We start from the raw sequence: 25,155 nt of genomic DNA, 5'->3' as shown, positions 1-25,155 counted from the left end.
CAGCAACAGGTCAATTTTTGATGGTGAACTATATGTAACCCAGAAGGAGTACTGCCAGAAAAAGGTAGTGATGTGGAATTCATGGTGAGAAGGGCGATATTCCATTACATAAAGTTGGAGAATCCAGTGAAAAGCAGTCGGAGTGAGAGAGAAATTCTTGCTTCCAGGAATACATTTTATTCTTGGTAATGATATAACTGGACCACAGATGGGAGTGAAAAGCCAGTGGAAAAAATTAGGCAACTGAGGTGTTACAGAAAGCATATCCTGAGATTTTTTCTTGACTGTGTAGTAGCAAGGTCACAAAGCCACAAGTGGAAACAGGAGGAGAAATCAAATAATAAAGATGAGGAAGTTGAAGTTCATTTGTCAGAGTCCTTGCTTGATCAAACAGTTGGAAAAAAAATAAGAACAAGTGGAAGACAAAGTGGATATTTTTAGTTAAGAGAAATTAACTGAATTACTGCCGAAAGATGAAAAACTGAAGCAGTTGTATCAAAAAGCATACAAAGAATCTGAGTGTATCCCAGAATGTGACTACCTTAAAAATAACACCTTGCTGAAGAAATGGACACCATCACATAGTCAGATGAAAAATGGGCAGAGGTTCATCATGTTGCACTACCAGTGGGTTACAGAAAGGAAGTATTGCAGGTAGCACATGAATTACCAGTAGGTCTCATTTGGGAGGAAGGAAAACTCAAGCCATAATACAAAAACATTTTTATTGTGCCTGAATGGCATAAAGATGTGGTTGAATTTTGCCAGACAAGTTGTACGTATCAGGTAATTGGAAAACCTCAGGCAGCAATAAAAACCAGCACCTTTAATACCCAATCCTACATTTGAGGAACATTTTACAAGGGTCTTGATTTATTGTGTAGGACCCCTAGCTAAAACGAAAAGAAGTGGAAATCAGTATACGTCAACCATAATGGATGTGTCTACTAGACTTCCAGAAGCCATTCTAATGCGCAGTATTGTGGTAGTCAGGATTGTAGAAGAGTTATTCATTTTTTTTTAGAAACAAGACACGGACTGTCCATGGACTACAAATCAGTTCAAGGGTCAAATTTTACATTGAAACTATTCAAGAAAGTTGTGGATAGCTTAGGAATAAAACATTCAAATCCATTTTGTACCATCCAGAATCATAGGGAGCATTAGAATGGTGGCATCAAACTTTAAAGACCATGCTGAAGGCTCATAGCGAAGACTTTCAAGAGGATTGGAATAAAGGAGTTCTATTTATGCTTTTTGCAATTAGGGATGCACCAACTGAATCTACCAATTTCATTCCATTCCAATTAGTTTTTTGGCATGAGAAGAGAGAACCATTGAAATCAAGGAAAAACTGGTGAGTCAGAGTTCAGCGACCACACATTTAGACAAAGTGTCAAATTTTAAGGAAAGGTTAAATAGAGCAGGTGAGTTGACTAGACAGCTTCTAATCGTAGCACAGCATGTGATGAAACAGGAAGCAGACAAGAAATCAAAAAATCTCAATTTTGCTGTTGGAAATAAATTGTTAGTGTTACTTTCAATGGTAGGTGAAACTTTAAAAAGCAAGGTTTAATGGGCCTTATCAAAAAGCAAAAGGAGATTTAATGAGGTAAATTATTTGATAAGAGTGCCAGATAGAAAGAAATCTCACACAGAATATCATGTTAATTTGCTCAAAAAGGTACTTTGAGAAGGACGAAAGCACAAAGTGAACGTGTTACTTGCAACAGTGAAGAACTCAGTTCAGATGATTCTGAATTGGACAGTCCTCAAGATAAATTGGACAATGAGGAAGCTCTCAAAAATTGGAATGAATTACTGAGTTACCTGCTAGACGAAAATCCAAAAGACCTGAAAAAGTTATTTTACTCACATGGCGAGATATGTGGAAATAAAGTGCAAAGTATTAGTCTAACTACACATGATGTAGATATAGGAAGTGCTGTTCCAGTTAAGCAACATCCTGATAGATTTAACCCTAGAAAAGGTGGTCCGTCCCTAGTTGCCCTTGAGAAGATAGTGGCAAGTTGCCTTCTTGAACTGTTGCAGTTCATGCCATAAAGGAAGGAATGCCAGGATTTTGATCAACCAGTGAAGGAATGGTGATACATTTCCAGGTCAGGATGGGGAGTGGCTTGGAGGAGAATTTGCACTTAGTGGTATTCCCATGTATCTGCCGCTCTTTTCCTTCTAGATGGAAATTGTTGTGGGTTTGGAAGGTGTTGCCAACTGCTTTTTAGTAAACTTCTGCAGTGCATCTCATAGATAGTATGCACTGCTGCTAATGAGTGCCAGTAGTGGAGGGAGTTGATGTTGTGCCAATCAAATGGGCTGCTTTGGGTAAGAGCTGCATCCATCCAGGCAAGTGGGCAGTATTCCGTCACAATCCCGACTTGTGCCTTGTAGACAGACAGGCTTTGGGCAGTCAGGAGGTGAGTTACACACTGTAGTATCCCTAGCTTCTGACTGCTATGACAACCACTATGTTTATATAGTAAGTCCAGTTGAGTCACTGGTCAATGGTAACCCCCAGTATGTTGATAGTGGGGAATTCAGTGATGGTAACACCAATGAACATCAAAAGCATTGGTAGACTGTCTCTTATTGGTGATGGTCATAGCTTTCACTTGTGTGGTGCGAATGTTACATGCCACTTATCAGTGCAAGCTTAGATGCTGTCCAGAACTTGGTGCATTTGAATGCTTCAGTATCAAGGAAGTTGCGAATGTTACTGAACACTGCGCAATCAGCAAACATCCCTACTTCTAACCTTATGATGGAAGGAAGCTAATTTATGAAGCAGCTGAAAATAACTGGGCCTAGAACACTACTCTGAGCAACTCACGAGATGACTGGGCTCGGACAACCACAACCATCCTCCTATGTGCCAGTTATGACTCCAACCCCCGATATCTATTGATTCCAGTTTTGCTAGGCTCCTTGATGCCACATCTGGTCAAATAAAGCCTTAATGTCATGGCTGGCACTCTTCTCTCTTCACCTCTGGAATTCTGATCTTTTGTCCATGTTTGAACCAAAGTTGTACTAAGTTCAGGAGCTGCGTGGCCTTGGCAGAACCTAAACTCTGTTTCACTAAACAGATTATTGCTGAGCAGACGCTGCTTAATAGCTCGGTTGAGGACACCTTCTATCACTTTACTAATGAGTAAGAGTAGACTGATGGGTGGTAATTGGCTGAGTTAGATCTGTCTTGCTTTTTATCTACTGGCCACATCAAGACAATTTTCTACATTGTTGCATAGATGCCAATGTTGTAACTATACTGGAAGAGTTTGACTATAGGAGTGGCAAGTTCAAAAGCATACGTCTTCAGTACCATTGTTGAAATGTTGCCTGGACCCATAGCCTTTACAGTATCCAGTGTCTTCAACTGTTTCTTGATATCACATGGAGTGAATGGAATTGGTAGTTATAACTGGTACCTATAATTCTGGGGATGGCTGGAAAAGACAGAAAAGGATCATCTACGTGGCACTTCTGGCTGAAGATTGCTGCAAATGCTTCAGTCTCATCTTCTGCACTGTTGTGCTGGGCTCTTCCATCATTGAGAACGGGGTTATTGGAGGAGCCTCCTCCTCTAGTAACTGGCTGAATTGTCCAACATCAGGCACAACTGAATATGGCAGTACTACAAACCTTGGACCTGATCCTTTCGTTACGGGCTTGCTTAGCTTTGACCATCACTTACTGTTTATGCTGTTTGTCATACAAGTAACCTTGTTTGGTAGCCTCACCAGTTTAACAGGATAATAAAATGTGAGGCTGGATGAACACAGCAGGCCAAGCAGCATCTCAGGAGCACAAAAGCTGACGTTTCGGGCCTAGACCCTTCATCAGAGAGGGGGATGGGGGGAGGGAACTGGAATAAATAGGGAGAGAGGGGGAGGCGGACCGAAGATGGAGAGTAAAGAAGATAGGTGGAGAGAGTGTAGGTGGGGAGGTAGGGAGGGGATAGGTCAGTCCAGGGAAGACGGACAGGTCAAGGAGGTGGGATGAGGTTAGTAGGTAGCTGGGGGTGCGGCTAGGGGTGGGAGGAAGGGATGGGTGAGAGGAAGAACCGATTAGGGAGGCAGAGACAGGTTGGACTGGTTTTGGGATGCAGTGGGTGGGGGGGGAGGAGCGGGGCTGGTTGTGTGGTGCAGTGGGGGGAGGGGACGAACTGGGCTGGTTGAGGGATGCAGTAGGGGAAGGGGAGATTTTGAAACTGGTGAAGTCCACATTGATACCATATGGCTGCAGGGTTCCCAGGCGGAATATGAGTTGCTGTTCCTGCAACCTTCGGGTGGCATCATTGTGGCACTGCAGGAGGCCCATGATGGACATGTCATCAAGAGAATGGGAGGGGGAGTGGAAATGGTTTGCGACTGGGAGGTGCAGTTGTTTTTTGCGAACTGAGCGGAGGTGTTCTGCAAAGCGGTCCCCAAGCCTCCGCTTGGTTTCCCCAATGTAGAGGAAGCCGCACCGGGTACAGTGGATGCAGTATACCACATTGGCAGATGTGCAGGTGAACCTCTGCTTGATGTGGAATGTCATCTTGGGGCCTGGGATGGGGGTGAGGGAGGAGGTGTGGGGACAAGTGTAGCATTTCCTGCGGTTGCAGGGGAAGGTGCCGGGTGTGGTGGGGTTGGAGGGCAGTGTGGAGCGAACAAGGGAGTCACGGAGAGAGTGGTCTCTCCGGAAAGCAGACAGGGGAGGGGATGGAAAAATGTCTTGGGTGGTGGGGTCGGATTGTAAATGGCGGAAGTGTCGGAGGATAATGCGTTGTATCCGGAGGTTGGTAGGGTGGTGTGTGAGAACGAGGGGGATCCTCTTGGGGCGGTTGTGGCGGGGGCGGGGTGTGAGGGATGTGTCGCGGGAAATGCGGGAGACGCGGTCAAGGGCGTTCTCGATCACCGTGGGGGGAAAGTTGCGGTCCTTAAAGAACTTGGACATCTGGGATGTGCGGGAGTGGAATGTCTTGTCGTGGGAGCAGATGCGGCGGAGGCGGAGGAATTGGGAATAGGGGATGGAATTTTTGCAGGAGGGTGGGTGGGAGGAGGTGTATTCTAGGTAGCTGTGGGAGTCGGTGGGCTTGAAATGGACATCAGTTACAAGCTGGTTGCCTGAGATGGAGACTGAGAGGTCCAGGAAGGTGAGGGATGTGCTGGAGATGGCCCAGGTGAACTGAAGGTTGGGGTGGAAGGTGTTGGTGAAGTGGATGAACTGTTTGAGCTCCTCTGGGGAGCAAGAGGCGGCGCCGATACAGTCATCAATGTACCGGAGGAAGAGGTGGGGTTTGGGGCCTGTGTAGGTGCGGAAGAGGGACTGTTCCACGTAACCTACAAAGAGGCAGGCATAGCTCATAGGCAGACCTCCTCATATTCACCATGGAACTGGCCCCCAACACCTCATATTCACCATGGAACTGGCCCCCAACACCTCATATTCACCATGGAACTGGCCCCCAACACCTCATATTCACCATGGAACTGGCCCCCAACACCTCATATTCACCATGGAACTGGCCCCCAACACCTCATATTCACCATGGAACCAATTCCCTGGCCCCCAACACCTCATATTCACCATGGACCAATTCCCTGGCCCCCAACACCTCATATTCACCATGGACGTCCAGTCCCTGTACACCTGCATTCCGCATGGAGATGGCCTCAAGGCCCTCCGCTTCTTCCTGTCCCGCAGGCCCGACCAGTCCCCCTCCACCGACACTCTCATCCGCTAGCTGAACTCGTCCTCACACTCAACAACTTCTCTTTTGACTCCTCCCACTTCCTACAGACTAAGGGGGTGGCCATGGGCACCCGCATGGGCCCCAGCTATGCCTGCCTCTTTGTAGGTTACGTGGAACAGTCCCTCTTCCGCACCTACACAGGCCCCAAACCCCACCTCTTCCTCCGGTACATTGATGACTGTATCGGCGCCGCCTCTTGCTCCCCAGAGGAGCTCGAACAGTTCATCCACTTCACCAACACCTTCCACCCCAACCTTCAGTTCACCTGGGCCATCTCCAGCACATCCCTCACCTTCCTGGACCTCTCAGTCTCCATCTCAGGCAACCAGCTTGTAACTGATGTCCATTTCAAGCCCACCGACTCCCACAGCTACCTAGAATACACCTCCTCCCACCCACCCTCCTGCAAAAATTCCATCCCCTATTCCCAATTCCTCCGCCTCCGCTCCCACGACAAGACATTCCACTCCCGCACATCCCAGATGTCCAAGTTCTTTAAGGACCGCAACTTTCCCCCCACGGTGATCGAGAACGCCCTTGACCGCGTCTCCCGCATTTCCCGCGACACATCCCTCACACCCCGCCCCCGCCACAACCGCCCCAAGAGGATCCCCCTCGTTCTCACACACCACCCTACCAACCTCCGGATACAACGCATTATCCTCCGACACTTCCGCCATTTACAATCCGACCCCACCACCCAAGACATTTTTCCATCCCCTCCCCTGTCTGCTTTCCGGAGAGACCACTCTCTCCGTGACTCCCTTGTTCGCTCCACACTGCCCTCCAACCCCACCACACCCGGCACCTTCCCCTGCAACCGCAGGAAATGCTACACTTGTCCCCACACCTCCTCCCTCACCCCCATCCCAGGCCCCAAGATGACATTCCACATCAAGCAGAGGTTCACCTGCACATCTGCCAATGTGGTATACTGCATCCACTGTACCCGGTGCGGCTTCCTCTACATTGGGGAAACCAAGCGGAGGCTTGGGGACCGCTTTGCAGAACACCTCCGCTCAGTTCGCAAAAAACAACTGCACCTCCCAGTCGCAAACCATTTCCACTCCCCCTCCCATTCTCTTGATGACATGTCCATCATGGGCCTCCTGCAGTGCCACAATGATGCCACCCGAAGGTTGCAGGAACAGCAACTCATATTCCGCCTGGGAACCCTGCAGCCATATGGTATCAATGTGGACTTCACCAGTTTCAAAATCTCCCCTTCCCCTACTGCATCCCTCAACCAGCCCAGTTCGTCCCCTCCCCCCACTGCACCACACAACCAGCCCCGCTCCTCCCCCCCCACCCACTGCATCCCAAAACCAGTCCAACCTGTCTCTGCCTCCCTAATCGGTTCTTCCTCTCACCCATCCCTTCCTCCCACCCCAAGCCGCACCCCCCACTACCTACTAACCTCATCCCACCTCCTTGACCTGTCCGTCTTCCCTGGACTGACCTATCCCCTCCCTACCTCCCCACCTACACTCTCTCCACCTATCTTCTTTACTCTCCATCTTCGGTCCGCCTCCCCCTCTCTCCCTATTTATTCCAGTTCCCTCCCCCCATCCCCCTCTCTGATGAAGAGTCTAGGCCCGAAACGTCAGCTTTTGTGCTCCTGAGATGCTGCTTGGCCTGCTGTGTTCATCCAGCCTCACATTTTATTATCTTGGAATCTCCAGCATCTGCAGTTCCCATTATCTCTCACCAGTTTAACACCTCATTTTTAGCTATGCCTGGTGCTGCTCCTGGCATGCTGTTCTGCACACTGCTGAACCAGGGTTGAATTCCTGGCTTGGTGGTAATAGTCAAGTGAAGGATATGTTGGGCCATGAGATTGTAGATTGCGCTAGAGTACAATTCTGCTGTTGATGGCCCATAGTACCTCACAGATACCCAGTCAAGTTGCTACATCTGTTCAAAGTCTGTCCCATTTAACATAGTGATTGTGCCACACATCATGGAGGGTATTCTTAATGTGAAGACAGGACTTCATCTCCACAGTAGAGTGTGGTGGTCACTCTTACCAATACTGTCATGGACAGATGCATCCGCAGTCAGCAGATCAGTAAAGATGAGGTCAAGTATGTCTTACCTTCTTGTTGGTTCCCTCACCACCTGCTGCAGAACCAGAATAGTAGCTGCATCTTTCAGGGCCTGACCAACTCAGTGATACTGCCACCGAGTCACTCTTGATGGACATTGAAATACCCCAGCCAGAGCACATTTTGCCCCCTTGACCAGCAGGAAGCTTCTTTCCCAGTGTTTAACCTAAACCCACGTGATTTCACACGGCCAATGTTGAGGACTCCCGGAGCAACTCCTTCCCAACTGAATGCCACTGCACCACCACCTCTGCTTTGTCTGCTGATGGGTCAGAACACTCCAGTGCCAAAGGCCTCAAGACAGCGAATTCAGTCAGTTAATGCTCTGTAAGATATATTCTGCTCCCCTAACAAACCAAATAGATGCTAATTTTGAATCCTCAAAGTTTTTATACAACTTTAAAAAGGTGCACAATGGAAGGAAACTGTAAATAGCATATGGAAGTATAATTTTAAAAGGTGCTTTCAATGTTTATGTTGTAACCTTGTCTTTTGATTTTATTCCAGATTCTGAAGACGATTAGAAATGGTGACTATAGAAAAAAGTGAAATGCAAGTTATACTAGCAGAACTGAACTGTTTCATCACCAAAAATATTCTATAGATGCTTTCATATGCTATTTATAGTTTGCAATCTCAAAGTTCTTAAAGTTCAAATATATATCTAGGCTTTATATAAACAATGTACAGGGACTTCATGTTCAAAACCTACGCTTATTAATGGTCACGATCAGAGGTTGTACTAAGTTGACCTAACAGCACCTCTGGTATAAAGTTCATAAAACAAAGTATTACTCTGAAGGATAAGCAGGAGTGGGGAAATCTGGGCATCAATGTACTTTCAGTTATTAAGGAAGTGGTTTGACAGGCACAAATGTTGGTTAATAGAGCACAGAGTAGACTAGACATTTAATAAGGGGCACTGGGTACAAGTGCAAAGAGGTCCAGCTGAAACTGTAAGCCACTAGTTAAGATTTCTCTTGAAGCATTATGTACAGTTCTGGATACCACAGTACAGGAAGAATTTGGACACACTGCAGAGAGTTCAGAAAAAATTTACAAGAACGGCTCCAGAGACAAGAAACTTCAGTTGTTACGATAGATAGGAGAGGTTGTTCTCCTCGGAGAGAAGAAAGCCAAGAGGAAATCTTACAGAAGGTGTCAAAATCATGAGGAGGCTGTAGAGAGTATTCACACTTGTAAAAGGATCACGAATGATAAGGCACAGATTGCAGGTGGTTTGCAAAAGCAGTAAATGCAATGAAAGAGAAAACGTTTCCACATGGAAAACGGTTTAGATCAGGAACACACTATCATGAAATGTGGTGGAGCCAGGGTTCAATCAAATACTCAAGGACGCAGGGTGATTACTCAAATAAAAGCAATACACAGGTCTATGGGGAAAGAACAAGAGAAAGGCATAAAGCCATAATGCTCCTTCAGACTGAACTAAATGGTCTTTTTTTGCACTGTAGCAATTCCTCGAATTTGTGGTCTTGTAAAATTTTAAATTTGCACTGCAAAATGTGAAAGCATACACCCATGCATGTTTGAAAAGAAAAATTGAGAATCAAAATATTTTGTTGAAAGATGCAGCTTTCTAAAATATGCTCTACAGCTTCAACTGTATTACAAAGAATGCAGACCATAGAGACAGGTCATTTAGCATAATTGGCTTATGTTTGGGTTTATGCTCAACAGACCATCTCCTACTCTTATTTCCATCACTTTCTATTCCTCTTTCTCACCTTGATTTTCAAGCTTCCTTTTAACTGCATCTGCATTATTTACCTCAGCTATCTGTGGCAGCAGCATTCACATTCTAATTACTGTCCCAGTAAAGAAGTTTCTCCTGAATTTAATTAATTACTAACTATGTTCCACTTACGGTCTCCAGTTTTAGTCCCCCCTACAAGTGAAACACTCCAGTAGGACTGTCTGTTCTTGCCAGTCTGGCAGTTAGACATATCACTGTTCTGCCATTCTTACTTAACCCGAGCTATCAACATCCTTTTTATCCCCCTGCACTCGAACCTCGAACGCCCTCAAATGACTGCATAAATAGTGCCACCTCTGCACTTCATTTCAACTCTGGAGAATAGTCATCTAGTTTCGAAACTTTAACTTGCTTTCTATCTATAGATGCTGCCTAGCCTGCTGTGATCTGCAGCGTTTTTGTTTTCAGTGCAGATTCCAGCATTTGCAGTAATTTGCTCCTACTGTCCGATTACCTGTTCTTCAATACTTTGTTCCAAATGTGGAGGCTAGTCGTCTGTCTATCTTTGTCTTGAGCTAAAATAAGCCAACTTGTTTTAGACTGGAGACTAGAAAAATGCAACTCAATATCTATTTACCACGACAGTCACCAGATTAACTCCAGAAAAACGCGAACACCATTTCAGTCAGCTGCTGTTTCACTTCATGTCTTCATCAAAACTAATACTTGCATGGCAACTGATGCATGCCCCAAAACATATAGCTGGCATTAAATTTAAAATTTATCTACAGTTTACTCTACATTACAATTGTGAACACTCTCCACGAGGAGCAGGAAAATCAATGTTTCGACCAAAATGCTTGGTCAGGATTGGGGAGGGGGAGGGAAGCCCAGAAATAAATAGAGGAGAGGGAGTGGGGCTGGAGTACAGTAAATGAGATGGAGATAGGTGGATGCAGGTAGGGGGTTAGTTTGGTTTGTCAGTGGAAAGGGTGGAGCAGATAGGGGAGTAAGATGATGGATAGGTTGGAGAAGAAGAGATTTTGAAGCTGGTGAAGTCAATATTCGAGCCGTTGGGCCAGAAGCTAGAGGTGAAATATGAGGTGTTGTTCCTCCAGTTTACATTTGGCCTCACTCTGACAGCAGAGGCAGCCAAGGATAGACATGGCACCCAGCAAGTGGGAGGGAGAGCTAAAGTGGATGGAAACGGAAGGTCAGGTCGGTTGGTGCGTTCAAAGCACAGATACTCTGCAAAACAGTCTGGGTTTGGTCTCCACAATATAGCGGAGGCCACATTGGGAGCAACAAATCAAGCAGATGAAGTGCAGGTGAATCTCTGCTGGATTTGAAGAATTGTTTGGAGCCTCAGACATTGGTCTCAGAGGTGGTGCTGAGGCAGGTGTAGCAAGGAAAGGTACCAGGTGTGATGGAGGGGTTGGTGGGAAGTGTAGAGCTGACGAGGGAATCACGGAGTGAATGGTCCCTGTGAAAGGGCTACAAGGATGGAGAGACAAACATCTTTTTGGTGGTAGGGTCCGATTGTAGGTGGCAGAAATGTCAGAGGATAACTGTGTTCGGAGGTTGGTGGGGTGGTACGTGAGGACCTAGGGGACTCCATCCTTCTTGTTGGGGAGGGCGGGGTGAAGAGGGTTTGAGGGCAGAAGCGCAGGAAACGAGGGAGATGCAGTTGAAAGCATCCTTAGTAACTGGAGGGGAAACTGCTATCTCTAAAGTAGGAGGATATCTGTAAAGTCCTACAGTAGAATGCCTCATCCTGGGATGCAGCAGAGGCAGGGGAATTGAGATTATGATATGGAATTTTTGTAGGAGAGTGGGTGAGGGGAAGAGTAGTTGAGGTAATTGTGGGAGTCACTGGGTTTGAAATAGATGTCAGTGGTGAGTCGGTTACCAGCGATGGAGACAGATTTCCAGGAAGGAGAGGAAGGTGTCAGAAATGACCCAGGTGAATTAAAGGGCAGGCTGGAAAGTGTCCGAAAAGTTGATGAAGTGTTGGATCTCTTCACGCAAGCACAAGGCAGCATCGAAACAGTCATCAATATAGCGGAGGAAGAGTTGGGGGATGATGCTAGCGTAATTGTTGAAGAGGGATGGAGGTCTCACTGAGAGTGAATGCTCAACACTCAGCCTCAGCCCAAACCCCACTGGGTATTCACCATCAGCACAGACCTCCCCCTCACCAAGGCTGAATTGTCAGTTCTCAGCAAAGGACTCACCCTCATTCCCCTGCGCCTACAAGTGAATTAATTCCATACACACCTTGATGTCAGGCTCTTTTTCTGCCACCACTGCATCTATTTCCTTGAACTTGAATCCAACGCACCCTCTGATAACCACTTCTCCCACTCCAGCAGATTCCGTCTTCCTTGACACCCCTCCCAGACGCCTACCCTCCCTCAAACTCTACATATCCAACTGTTACCACATCAAGCGCCTCAGTGTCTCTGCCCCTCACCTACTCCAACCCCTCTCCATCGGAACACGCAGCTCTTGGCTTCAACCTCAACCTCACCATTAAACCCATCAAAAAAGGGGAGGCAGTGGTAGTGCGGTGAAATGATCTTTACATCGCTGAAGCAAGATGCCAAGGTGGTCCAGGCCATCAACAACCTCATCACCTTGAGAAATCTCCTGTTTACAGCCTCCAAGCTGATAGAAATGGGCAGTGTGGGGTTGGGGAACTCACTCTGACCCAACAACTGTAAGCCCAACTGCCCTGGTTGACCCACTGTCTCTGCCTGCTCCTGTCCCACCAAGCTCATCTCCGCCTACTTCATCTTCATTCTTTCCCTTTTGGTCCAGGAACTCCCCAACTACATTAAGAACACAACCCATACCCTCCACCTTTTGCAAAACTTTCAATTCCCCAGGCCCTAAAAACAGCTCATCCTCACCATGGACATTCAGTCCTTGTATACCTGCTTGCCCTAGGAGGATAGCCTAAGAGCCCTCTGCTTCTTCCTCTCCTGTAGGCCCACCCAGCCCCCCTCCACTGACACTCATTCACACGGTAGAACCTGTCCTCACCAAACAATTTTCCCTTTGATTCCTCCCACATCCTACAAGCCTAAGGGGTGGCTATGGGGACCCACATGAGCTTGAGCGATGCCTGCCTCTTTGTAGGATTCGTGGAACAGTCCCTCTTCAACAATTACACCAGCACCATCCCCCACCTCTTTCTCCGCTACATTGATGACTGTATCAGTGCTGCCTTGGGCTCCTGCGAGGAGCTCGAACAATTCATCAACTTCCACATTGCCTTTAAATTCACCTGGCCCATTTCCAACACCCTCCTCTTCTCCCTGGAAATCTGTCTTCATCACCAGTAACCGACACACCATTGGCATCTATTTCAAACTCAATGAGTCCCACAATTACCTCAACTACACCTCCGCTCACCCACTCTCCTGCAAAAATTCTCTCAATTCCCCCGCCTCTACCCCCAGGATGAGACATTCTACTCTCGGACTTCAGATATCCTCCCACTTTAGAAACTGTAATTTTGCCCTCCTGTTATACAGGATAGCCTCAGATGCATCTCCTTTTCCCACGCTTCTCCTCTTGAAACCTCTTCACCCCCCCACATCCTACAACTCCCCAACAACAGTAAGGATCAAGTCCCCTTGGTCCTCACATACCACCCCACCAACCTCCGATAACAACACGTCATCCTCTGACATTTCCGCCACCTATAATCGTACCCCACCAAAAAGATATTTCCCTCCCCATCTCTGTAGTCATTCCTCAGGGACCGTTCACTCCATGACTCCCTCATCAGTTCCACACTTCCCACCAATCCCCCATCACACCTGGTACCTTTCCCTAGAACCTCTTGTGGTTGTACACCTGCCACGGCACCTCCTGTCATCTCTGTCCGAGGCCCCAAGCAATACTTCCAAATCCAAAGATTCACATGCACTTCACCTAACCTCATCAGCTGTATCTGTTGCTCCTGATGTGGTCTCCTCTATTCTGGGGAGACCAAACACAGACTCAGGAAACATTTTGCGGCGCATCCACGCTCTGAACATACCAAGCAACATGGCCTTCCAGTTCCATCCACTTTAACTCCCTCTTCTATCTCCCAGGTGACACATCGCTCCTTAGCCTCCTCCATTATCAGAATGAGGCCAAATGTAAACTGCAGGGACAACATCTCATTTTGCCATGGGAACTTCTGGCCCAATGGCCTGAATATTGACATGACCATTTTCAAAATCTCTCCTCCCCCACCTGTCTATCTTCCCACTGACCAACCACAATAATACGCTATCTGCATCCACTTATCTCCATCTCACCTACCCTATCGCTAGCCACACCTCACAGCCCCTCTATTTCTGTCTCCCCTACCTCTCCCCAATCCTGACGAAAGGTTTTGGCCCAAAACGTTCACTTTCCTGATTCTCAGATGCTGTCTGACTGGCTGTGCTTTTCCAGCTCCACATTTATTGACTCTAGCTTCCACCATTTGCAGTCCTTACGGTCTCCAACACTTCAAAGGGACTTCTGTAGCTGCCAAGTATTTGGGACATCCTAAAACTGTGAAAGTTGTTATAAAAAATGTGGATGTTTTTCCTTTCTTTACCCATGATAAATAATGAAAGTGATTGAGGTGAGAATGAAGTAATGAGGCAATGTGTACAAATTGTAACTTTCAATTTACATGCAAAAACATCGAAATTGATAAAGGTTTTCATTAGCAAAAAAATGTTTGCATTCCCTCCTTATGTAATTGTGCTTCGTAAAGACCTCAGAAGTGATTAGCTGTTCCTTAAAAGGAATTCCAAATTGCACTCGTCCTGGGAAATTAACTACCCAGATTTTGCAAGGCTGAAAAGTGTCTTTGAAGAAATAGAATTATGACAATGAAAGCTTTTGGTGTTTTATTTCCAGCTTTATATTACAGTTTGGGCTGTTTGCAGAACAGCCTTTGCACTTAGGGTGCAATTTTCTGTGTTCTGCTCAGAGGTCCACTTGATCCTGTTTAAGATTTTTTTGTCCTTGCAAGTATAACTTAAGTGAAAGTCCTCAAAAGACGAAACAGTTGAGATGTAGTCTAGGCATATATGAAAGAGGAAAAGGAAAAAGCTCATGGCACAGGAGGTAATGTACTGATGTGGATAGAGAACTGCTTGGCAGACAGGAAGCACACAGTTGGAATAAACGGGTCCTTTTCAGAGTGACTCGTAGTGACAAGTCTGGTACCACAGGCCTCAGTGCTGGTACCTCAACTGTTCACAATACACATTAACGATTTGCACTAAGGAACTGAACGCAATACCTCCAAATTTGCTGATGACACTAAGCTATGTGCAGTGAGGAAGATGCTAAGAGGTTGCTGGGTGATTTAGACAGGCTGGCTGAGTGGGCAAATACTTGGCAAATGCAATTTTATGTGGATAAATAAGAGGTTGTTCACTTTGGTCAGAGAAACAAGAACACATTATGTGAATGGTGGCAATTTAGGAAAAGGTGAGGTGCATTGAGGTCTGGGTATTATGGTGGAACAGTCGCTGAAAGTTGGCATACAGGTGGTGAGGAAAGCTAATGGCATGCTGGCCTTCATAGTGCGTGAATTTGAGTATAGGATTAAGGATGTCTTGCTGCTGTTATACAGATCCTTGGTGAGGCCAATTTGATCTCTTCATCCAAGGAAGGACATTTTTGCTGTTGCGGGAATCCAGCGAAGGTTCACCAGACTAAATGTTCCTGATGTTGGGCAAGTCCAGAACGTCACAGGCCAGGAATAAGGAGTAAGCCATTCAGGACTGAGATGAAGAAGAATTTCTTCATGCAGAGCTGTGAACCTGTGGAATTCTCCACCACAGAAAGCTTTTGGGCCCAGTTCATTAGATATATTCAAGAGGGAGCTGGACGTTGGCCCTGGCAACTAAATGGAGCAAGCAGGGGTAGGATACTGAAATTTAATGATCAGCCATGATCATATTTAATCGTGGTGCAGGCTCAGAGGGCTGAATGGCCTACCTCTGCACCTATTTTTTGTGTTTCCATGTTCTAAGCAGCCCGAATGGGTGTGGCCAATTCACAGAGACAGAATTCCTAGTTTTTTTTTAAGATTTACACAGTTGCTGTTGGAGTCTCAAAATGGTTGGAAGTAGCTGGAGTTTTGAAGAAGTAGAAGCTTCCCACTCCCCCCCCCCACTCCCTCGCTTGGTTACAGCTGGAAACTTGAGTTTCTCTTCCTACTGTGGGTGCTGCATGTGAGAAAATCTGATTTCCAAACTTGCCGTTTTGCCAAGGGGTATGTTTATGGGATGTTACTATAGTGGCACAATTAATTAGCAAAAGTTATTGTATCAATTATTTTGTCAGAATAACAACTCTGCTGGAAAATGTAAGATTTTTCTGTATTTTAATTATAGTGTTTGAATAAATTGTGTTTTGCTCAACATCAAGTAGTTTGACCAGTCGAATTGCATCTGGAACACAGCATTTTATATGTGCCTTTAAAAATAAGAAAAAGTGTCGAGACTACCTCCTTAAAACGTTTTGAGGGGGTTGTCCAGCACATAACAAATCTCTCACCACTTAGAACATTTTATTTTAATTCTTCCCGTCAGAAGAGAGTTTTATATTTTCCAACATTATAACCTATAACATCTTTGTCCACACTTATAATTTGTTCCATTGTAGCCTTCTAATACCCTCTCAAAAGCTTACTCCCCTACCTCCGTGCTCTCAGCAAATTTAACAACCATACCTTCAACCCCTCTATCTAAGTAGTAATTGAGGAAGGGATCTTGAAAATGAATGAGATAGAAACAGTGAAAGAGGCAGAATGTTAACAATTCACAGCACTGAAGTAGAAATCTCCCAAATCCAATGAGGGTGAAGGAAGCAAGGTCGGAAATACAGGCTGCTTTCATCACAATTTTTCAATGCAGACATGGGAGTTGCACCAGAGAACTGGGAGAACTGAAAACATCATAAACGTTCAATAAAAGGAGAAATAGTGAACCAGATGTTAATAGGCCAAGAAATCAAAATTAGTGAACATAATCCGGGTCAAAGTTAATTTTCACTTGGAAGAATATACATTTAGAAGTGTCAACCAACAGGTCTGTTAAAGAAAAACTGTCTGACAAATTTGCTTTCAATGACATGGCAGAGAGGTTTGAAGAAGGTAATGCAGTTCATATTTACATGGACTCGCAAAAGATGCTACTAATAGAAACCAAAGTCAGTGGGATTTAAGAGATACTGACAACTGACCAAGACAGAAAGCAGAAAGTGGTGGTGATTGGTATTTACAATCGATAGATGATTACAGATTGATACCATACCAAGATTGGCAGTAGATGCATTGCTCTTCATGATATATAGTGATGACTTGGACATGGGAATAGGAACATCGTTTCGAAGTTTGCACCAAGCCACAAATGTGAAAATGTGGCAAATAGATATGAGTTTAGCACAATACTACAAGAGGATGGATGGAACTGGTGAATAGAGCGGTAAGATGACAGATGAACTTTAATGCAGAGAAGTGTGAAGTGACACATTTTGGAACAAAAAGAAAATGACAAGCAATTTAAGCTAAACGGTACAAATGTAATACGGGTGCACAGAGAAAGGCCTGGAGGTTTGCGTACATCAATCTTTGAAAGTGAATTTCAGTTTGGATGGTGAGGTTATAGAACATGATAAGATTAATAAAGGGGAGACATTAGGCATTTTAACAACTATACAAGTGCACAAATCCCCACGACCTGATCAGATGTATCCCAGGCTGCTATGGAAGGCAAGAGAGGAGATTGCTGGGGCCCTGGAGGAGATACTTGATACTCCATTGGTCACAGGTGAAGTGCCAAATGACTGGATGATAGCTAACGTGGTTTCTTTGCTCAAGGACAGCAGAAAGGATAGACCAGATAATTACAGGCCTGTCAGTTTGATGTTAATGGTTGGGAAGTCTTTGGAAATAATTCTGAACGGCAACAGTAATCAATACTTGGAAAGGGAGGGATTGATCAGGGACAGTCAGTGCAGATTGTTAGAGGAAGATCCTGCCTGACTAATTTAATTGAGTTTTTCTGAACAGGTTACTAAATGTATTGATGAGGGTAGTGGAGTTTATGTGGCTTACACAGATGTCAGTAAAGCCTTTGACAAGGTCCGACGTGGAAGGCTGGCGCAAAAGATAAGGTCCCACGGGATCCTTGTTAAGTTGGCAACTGAATCCAAAATTGGCTTAGAAGTAGGAGGCAAAAAGAGATGGTGGAGGGTTGTTTTTGTAATTGTAAGCCTCTGATCAGTCGTGTTGGGACCCTTCGTATTTGTTATTTATATTAACTGACTTGGATGTGGATGTAGAAGGTTTAGTCAGCAAGTTTACAGATGACACAAAAATTGGTGTTGTTTGTGATATGGAGGAGGATGGGATCAGGCTACAGTCTGACTTTGATCAACGGATAAATTGAGCAGAATAATGGCAGGTGGAATTTAATGCTGATAAGTGCAAGGTAATGTATTAGGTCCCTATGGTGTACAATGGAATGAAGGAGCCTTGGTGTTCAAGTCCATAGGCCCCTGAAGGTGTCAACTCAGGTAGATTGGGTAGTGAACAAGGCAGACAAATGCTTGCCTTCATTAGCCAGGGTGTAGAATATAGGAGCAAGGAAATCTCATTACAACTTCATTAAATATTGATCATGCCACAGGTGGAATACTTTATGCAGCTCTGGCCTTATGCAGAAGGATGTGATCGTACTGGGGAGGGTGCACAGGAGATACATCAGTGTGCTGCCTAAGATGAACAGTCTAAGTTGTGAGGACAGACTAGATAGGCTGGATTTGTTCTCCTTGGAGCTAAGAACGCTGAGGGAGTGATCTGATCAAGGTATGTAAAATTGTGGAGGAAGTGGTTTAGAGGAGATCTAAGAAATACTTTTACCCCACCCACAGAATGGTAGGAATGAGGAATATCCTAAAGTGGAAAAAGTTGATACTCTCAACATTTAAGAACATAGGAGTACTTTAAATGCCAGTAGGCTGATAACTAAATGTAGGTAAATGGGATTAGTGTAGTTTGGTGTTATTGGTCAGCACAAATATGGTGGGCTGAAGGGCACATTTCTACACTTTATAACTCTATGACAAATTCTGAAAAAGCATTGAGGATTTGGGCTTCATAAGTACAGGCACAGGCAACAAAAAACAAGGAAGCCATGGTAGATACTTGAAAATTCACTGGTTAAACCTCAGAATTGTGCTCATGGCAAGTTATGTTTGTAAAGAACAAGTTGACAGAGTGATGGAGGCAGATTCAACTGCAAATTTCAAAGAGAAGTTGGATAGATTCTTGAAAAAGAAATAGAAACTGCAGGGCTACCAGGATTGGGGCAAATTGGACAGGTTTTCCAAGTGTTGAAACAGGTGTGATAAGTTGAATAGCCTACTTCTGTGCTGCATGATTCTGTGGAGACGATAAATGAAATGATCGAAACACGAAAATAAGTTCTGCAGCTTTCTAGAGCATTAGACACAGCATGCGTTTAAGATCCTGACGATTTATGATCAAACAGTTACTATTTATATTACCAAATAAATACAGGTCAACTTGACATGTAGCAGTTCTATCAAACAGCTACTGTAACAGATATTAGAAAACACTGCTTTCAGGAGACCATAGCTAAAGAAGTAGATTTTGTTTGTGTACTACCTTCCACAGTTTCAAGATGGCTCAGAAATAAATAGAACATAGAACATAGAATACAGCGCAGAACAGGCCCTTCGGCCCTTGATGTTGCACCAACCTGTGAACTAATAGGAGGTCTCCCTTCTAGGACAGAGATGGAGAGAAATTTCTCTCTCTCAGCAGGTTCAGACTAGAACTTTACCACAGAAAGCAACGGAGGCAGGGTCCTTTTAAGTGGGAGGGGAGAAGATCTTTTTGTTACATAAGGGCATCAAAGGTTCAGTAATAGGTGGGAATGCAGAATCCAAAACACACACACACACACACACACACACACACCAGGCATGGTCTTATTGAATGATTCAACCCCTTGTATATGCTCTATGGCCCACTTATACTCATATTTCGTACATATGCATGTATATATTCAACAAGACACCAAAAGAACACGGGAATTTTCACAGCGAACTAAAAAGGTAGACAGGGTTTTGGTTTAATATTGAAGATGGTAGCACAGCTGCAGGGCAGCATACAGATTCCTACTGGAATTCATCTGCTCCATTTGCTTTTAATTTTTTTTTCTTTCACCATTTCTTTTTTCCTCACATTAAACTTTTTACCTTCTGTGGAGAGTGAGTTTGTGCAATGCAAACGAGATCAGCCGAGAGGAGAGTGAGCTCAGCGCAGTAGAGTACAGTCATCATGGGGCAAGCGAGGCCAACATTGCCAAGAGTGAGGGCCCCCAGCATCTGTAGCAACGGCGAAGAGCAGGCAGCATGTGGCAGGAGCAGGTTGAGTATTGCCTGGTCTAGATGCGAGGCCCGACACAGTCTGTCCAAAAAGGACTGTGATGCTGAACTTTCCATTTCTTTATTTTTATAATTTATTCCTACAATCCTGTATCTAGGTACCTTTGTACCCAAGATGTTGCCAAGTGGGGACTTAGTAAACTTTTCACTACACTTATTGGAGTACATGTGACAAAATAAAAACCTCATTCTACTCCCAATGTGGCAAGCAGCCCTTAGGGCATAGCAAACCCCTAACACAACACTAAGAGTCAGCCTACACTATGTTCAAACCTTTGAAGTGGGCTGACTCCACAGAAATAAAACTGTCACCATTTAGCCTTGAATAACACTAAAACATAGCTTTTTGGTTCTCTAGAAACTTTGAATTTTTTCTTAGGCTTATTATTTCTACAGTCCCTTCAGCTTCACACAGACACTTGGAAATAAATTAAGGGCCTGTTACCACACTGTAGGGATTCTAATACAAATACTAATACTCTCACATAGCCAGTTACAATTGCAGCTAATGTTATTACTGGATGAAATCAGATCTCAGTCTGATAAATGGCTTGATAAATCATACTGATTAATTACATTTTTTAAAAGGTCTTTCACCAAAACAAACAGACAATGCTGCAGATTGAAGTTTAACATTGAATATAACTTTATTATTCAAAAGGAATGAAGATAACATAGAAGAAATCAAACTACTTAGAGATAACACAAGTTTAAATATTTCAAAACACAATAAATTACAACCACATTAATCTTAAAAGTAGTTTTTACAATACTCACACCAGAGAGGATTCCCTGGTCTCTCATTTTTCAGGGCCTAATTTTACTGTGACTTCAATGCCCCACCTGGAGAATACCATGATATATTCATGGCACCTTCACACAACTAAGTTTAGACTTTCTCAGCTTCAAGTAGCTTCAAACACTTCTGGTCTAGAGACTTTTTAAACTAAAGTCATTACGTCAAGGTAACAAAATCTTAGTCCTAAACTATCTCAATTTATCAGCAGCAACTGTTTTACACGTGCAGCTTCATCCAAGATGCTGTAATACTGCACTAAAATGAATCAAAACATCTTTTTTCCAAAGTTATGGGTATTTACTCCAAGCCCAAAAAATCCAGAATCTTCTAAATGAGAGACCAATGCACTGGACTGTTTATATGTAAGCTTTCCCAATGTAATCAAAACCCCCTTATTCTCAGAAAAGCCTCTCTCTAGCAACGTATTTTAAAAGAAATCACCACGGCTACGCAGATATTTACAAGTTAATCAATAATCCCCAGGAGGCACAGGCTAAAATCAACCACCGGCTAAAATATAAACTCTAAATGATATTAAAATAAATATAAATCACACACCATACATCAAAATCCTCACTTTTTAATCAAGCTGCAAAAAAATCATTATCTGCAAGTTGTTGGCTGAGTCACAATCAACCTCAAGGGGAAAAGTGCTCAGAAAGTGACCAAAGAAATTACACATGTAATATGCTTGACAAATCAAACTGAATTGTTTGAAGTGACCAAGTGGTTTAGGGGAGACAAGTAAACACAGTGTATGTGGAATTTCAAGGGGATCCCAGAAAGCATTTCAGAAGAGTTGTTACAAAACGTTCAGGTGTATATATGGTATATCAGGGAATGTCAAAAGAACAAGAGGTTTGTTGAAGTGAAAAAAAATTAGATTAACAGAGGCTGCTCAGATTGGAAGTCCCAGATTTCAGAGATCAACATTGCAACTATTTTTCTTCATACAAAAATTGTTTAGACTGGAATATTGGGATAAGAATTTCAACTTTTAATGATAACATGTTACAGAAAGGTAAACAATAAAGTAGATTATAAAATATTTCAAGGGTGCAACAAACAAAGACTAATGATAAAATTTAATTCAGAGAACTGTGTGCAATAATTATTATAATTATATTTTGTTTTCTTCAATACAAGGATTATTAATTGTTAAATACCATAATTTGAGTTAATACCTCAGAATTCACTAACTAAAATGTTTTCAAACCCGGGGCAGGGGGGTGGTGGTGTTCAGGTCCAGCTTTGAGTGCATGACTGTGTGGAGTTTGCCACTTCTGCCCGTGTCTGCAAGGGTTTCCAACAGGTGCCCCAGAAGTTGGCCAAGTCACAAATGACTTACAGGCCTGGTTAGGTCAGTTGGCTAGATGGCTGGTTTGCAATGTACAGTGACACCAACAATGTAGGCTCAATTCCTGCATTGGCTGAGAAAACCATGAACATTCCATTTCATCTTCATTGAGATGTGACGATCCTCCAGTTAAGCTACCACCAATCATCTCTCTGTAATGCAAGAGTGGGACACTAGTGACTTTAACTTCTACCTCTGGACCTTGTGACCCAGGTTCAATTCCCACCTCCTCCATAAGGTAGCAAGAGTCGTTCTAAGGTGGTGGTAGCTCATGGACAGGACTGCTGCCTCACAGCGCCAGGGTTCAGTTCCAGCTTTGGGTGGACGACTGTGTGGAGTTTGCCACTTCTGCCCGTGTCTGCAAGGGTTTCCACCAGGTGCCCCATTTTCCTCCCACAGAACAAAGACGTGCAGATTAGGTAATCTGGCCACGTGTCCATTGTGTTCAGGGATGTGTAGGTTAGGTGAATTAGCCATGATAAATGTGAAATATGGTAGAGGGTGAGTCTGGGTGGGACTTCTTCAGAGGCTCGATGGAACAAATGGCCCCTCCTTCACAATGTAAAGGTTTTATGATTCTGAAGCATGAAAAGATTAACCTATAACCTATGGTTGAGAAAAATTAGAGAAGAAACCTATCAATTCAAAAGTTACAAGCAAATGAACTGAAGTTTGGAGGTACTTCTTTATACGGATTTGTTGGAAGTATGAAATACTTTGTCACAGGAAGCAGGTAGAGATCATTCCATTTTTGAGGTGAAAAATACCTACTTAAATCAGAAGTACAGTAAGGACTAAAATAAAGAACTGCAGATGCTAGAAATCTGAAACAAAAACAGAAATTGCTGGAGAAACTCAGCAACTCTGGCAGCATCTGTGGAGAGCCAGCAGAGTTTGTGTTTCCAATCCAGGAATGAATGCTTCTTCAGAATACACATTGTTCATTTTGATCTTTTTGTAACGATGCACCAAAAAAGTGTACTTCAAACAGAAAAAAAATGATGTGTGGTATAAAGATAATAATTACTTTGAACTTTGTCTAAATATACAATTAGCCTAATAATGATAGATCATTGATCAAGACATTATAGTTAAGAGTTGTTGCAGAGGTGGAGGTCATTGCTCGTGTCAGAATCAAAGAGCCAGTATTCCTATTATGGAGCGTAATGTTGATCACATTGACAATTGTTGGATCTGGACTAGCTGATAAGACAAGAAAACATGACCACAACAAAATCTTAATTTTAAATGTGTATTTTGAGGTCAAGTTACATGGACGTTTAAATTATTTTTCTTCAAGAGAATGTGTCACACCCTTTTCATTGACAACAGTCAGTTACTGCAAAATAGTTACACAAAAAGAAAAACATATTTCAGATAAACACACAAATTCACCTCATAATACAGGTTGCTCTGTTTTGTCGTTGGAATTAATGGTGACTGCGTAAAGAAACACTTTAAAAGCTATTACCGAATAACACAACCCAAACATTGAAGCGTGTACAAGGAGGAAGGCCCTCCCACTTCCCCAAAGGGAAAGTCTGTTGAATAATCCAGTTTGGGCACAGCACCCACATGAAGACCACTTCACAGACACAGAATAAAATTAAATGACCCTAGTAGCAGGTATAACCAAGGAGGGTTCATGAAGGAGATCAAGGCTCCACGACAAGACAGAGTAGGAAACCAGTTGCTGCCGACTCACCTCGGTCGGCTGCTAGACACTGCCCATCTCCCTCCGACTTCTCCCTGGGCTTCAGGCTGCGGTGCCGAAAGTGACAATAAGGCCGGTTGCAGGAGCCGCCATCGCCGCTACCGCCGCCGTAAAACGGGCACTCGATGCTGCGGAAAAACTCGGTGGAACGCAGCATTGTGCACTCGGGTCCCGGCCTCGGGGACAAGGCATAATCCCCGTCCCCGCAGAGAGTAGTGGTTTAATGGAAGCGGGGAAGGCAGGCGAAATTGGAATCAGAAGCTGGAGCGGCCTTCAAGCTCCGGGAGATCCTCTCCTCTCACCCACTCAGCACCACCCGCCGCCATCTTGGTTCCAGCCAGCCTCTGACGTCAGTGAGGCCTACCCAACAACAAGGGCATTTCGGAGCTGTCGAAGGGGAAGAAACATAGGAACAAAAATCATATTTATATAGCACATCTCACCACTCTGGAGGGGTTCCTCGGGGCCCTCTACGACAGTGAAATAGTTTTAAAGTCCCTGCTTGGAAGCACGGCAGCCAGTTCGCGCACAGCAAGCTCCCGCAAGCTTCATGACCAGCTGCCAGAACAGAAAGTGCTGGAGAAACTCAGTTGGACTGACAGCACCCGTGGAGAGAGAAACGGACTTAACCCTTTGGGTTCCTTCCCAGCAGAGGTAGTTGGAGGACATGCATAGACTTCTTTTCACACATTCGTGCCACATGGGCATCACTGGATATGCTGGCACCTGTTGCCCGAACCTAGTTACTCTTGAGGAGTTGGAGATGCAGTCCTTATGCTGAAGATAGACTCACAATGCTGTTGGGGAGGAAATTACAGGATTTTCAAAGTGAAGGAACGCTGATATATCTCCAAGTCAGGATGGTGAGTGACTAGGAAGGGAATTCGCAGATCATGGTACGGCCCTTGCCCTTCTAGATGGAAATAGTTGTGGGTTCAGAAGGTGTTGTCTAAGGATCTTTGCTGAATTCCTGCTGTGCATTTTATGGACAGTACACACTGCTGTTCCTAAATGTCAGTAGTAGATGTCTGAGAAATGTGAGAGTGGATGTTGTGCAATCAAGCAGGCTGCTTTGACCTGCATGGTCATAGAGTAATACAGCACAGAACCAGACCCTTCAGTCCAATTCGTCCATGTCAACCAACATCCCAATCCGACTTAGTCTCCTTTGCCAGCATTTGAAGCATATCCCTCTAAACCCTCCTGTTCATGTACCCATCCAG

At 44.4% G+C, this 25,155-nt stretch overlaps 1 protein-coding gene across 2 annotated transcripts in view; it reads right to left on the bottom strand.

Annotated features, from left to right (window-relative positions):
* The window catches only part of rexo1 (REX1, RNA exonuclease 1 homolog), an 87,551-nt gene extending 63,015 nt beyond the window's left edge, over nt 1–24,536 (bottom strand). For both annotated transcript variants that reach the window (XR_007250371.2, XM_048560170.2), the window contains exon 1: nt 23,924–24,536. Coding sequence is in view for 1 of the 2 variants with exons in the window: in XM_048560170.2 (XP_048416127.1) it covers nt 23,924–24,089 (166 nt within the window). In the remaining variant the exon portion in view is untranslated. The remainder of the gene's footprint in view (nt 1–23,923) is intronic.
* Between the last annotated feature and the right edge of the window lie 619 nt (nt 24,537–25,155).

The sequence above is a fragment of the Stegostoma tigrinum genome, chromosome 30 (assembly GCF_030684315.1).
Source record: "Stegostoma tigrinum isolate sSteTig4 chromosome 30, sSteTig4.hap1, whole genome shotgun sequence".
NCBI lineage: Eukaryota > Metazoa > Chordata > Chondrichthyes > Orectolobiformes > Stegostomatidae > Stegostoma > Stegostoma tigrinum.
The sequence above is the reverse complement of the archived record's forward strand: the minus strand, read 5'-3'. Positions and strand labels throughout refer to the sequence as shown.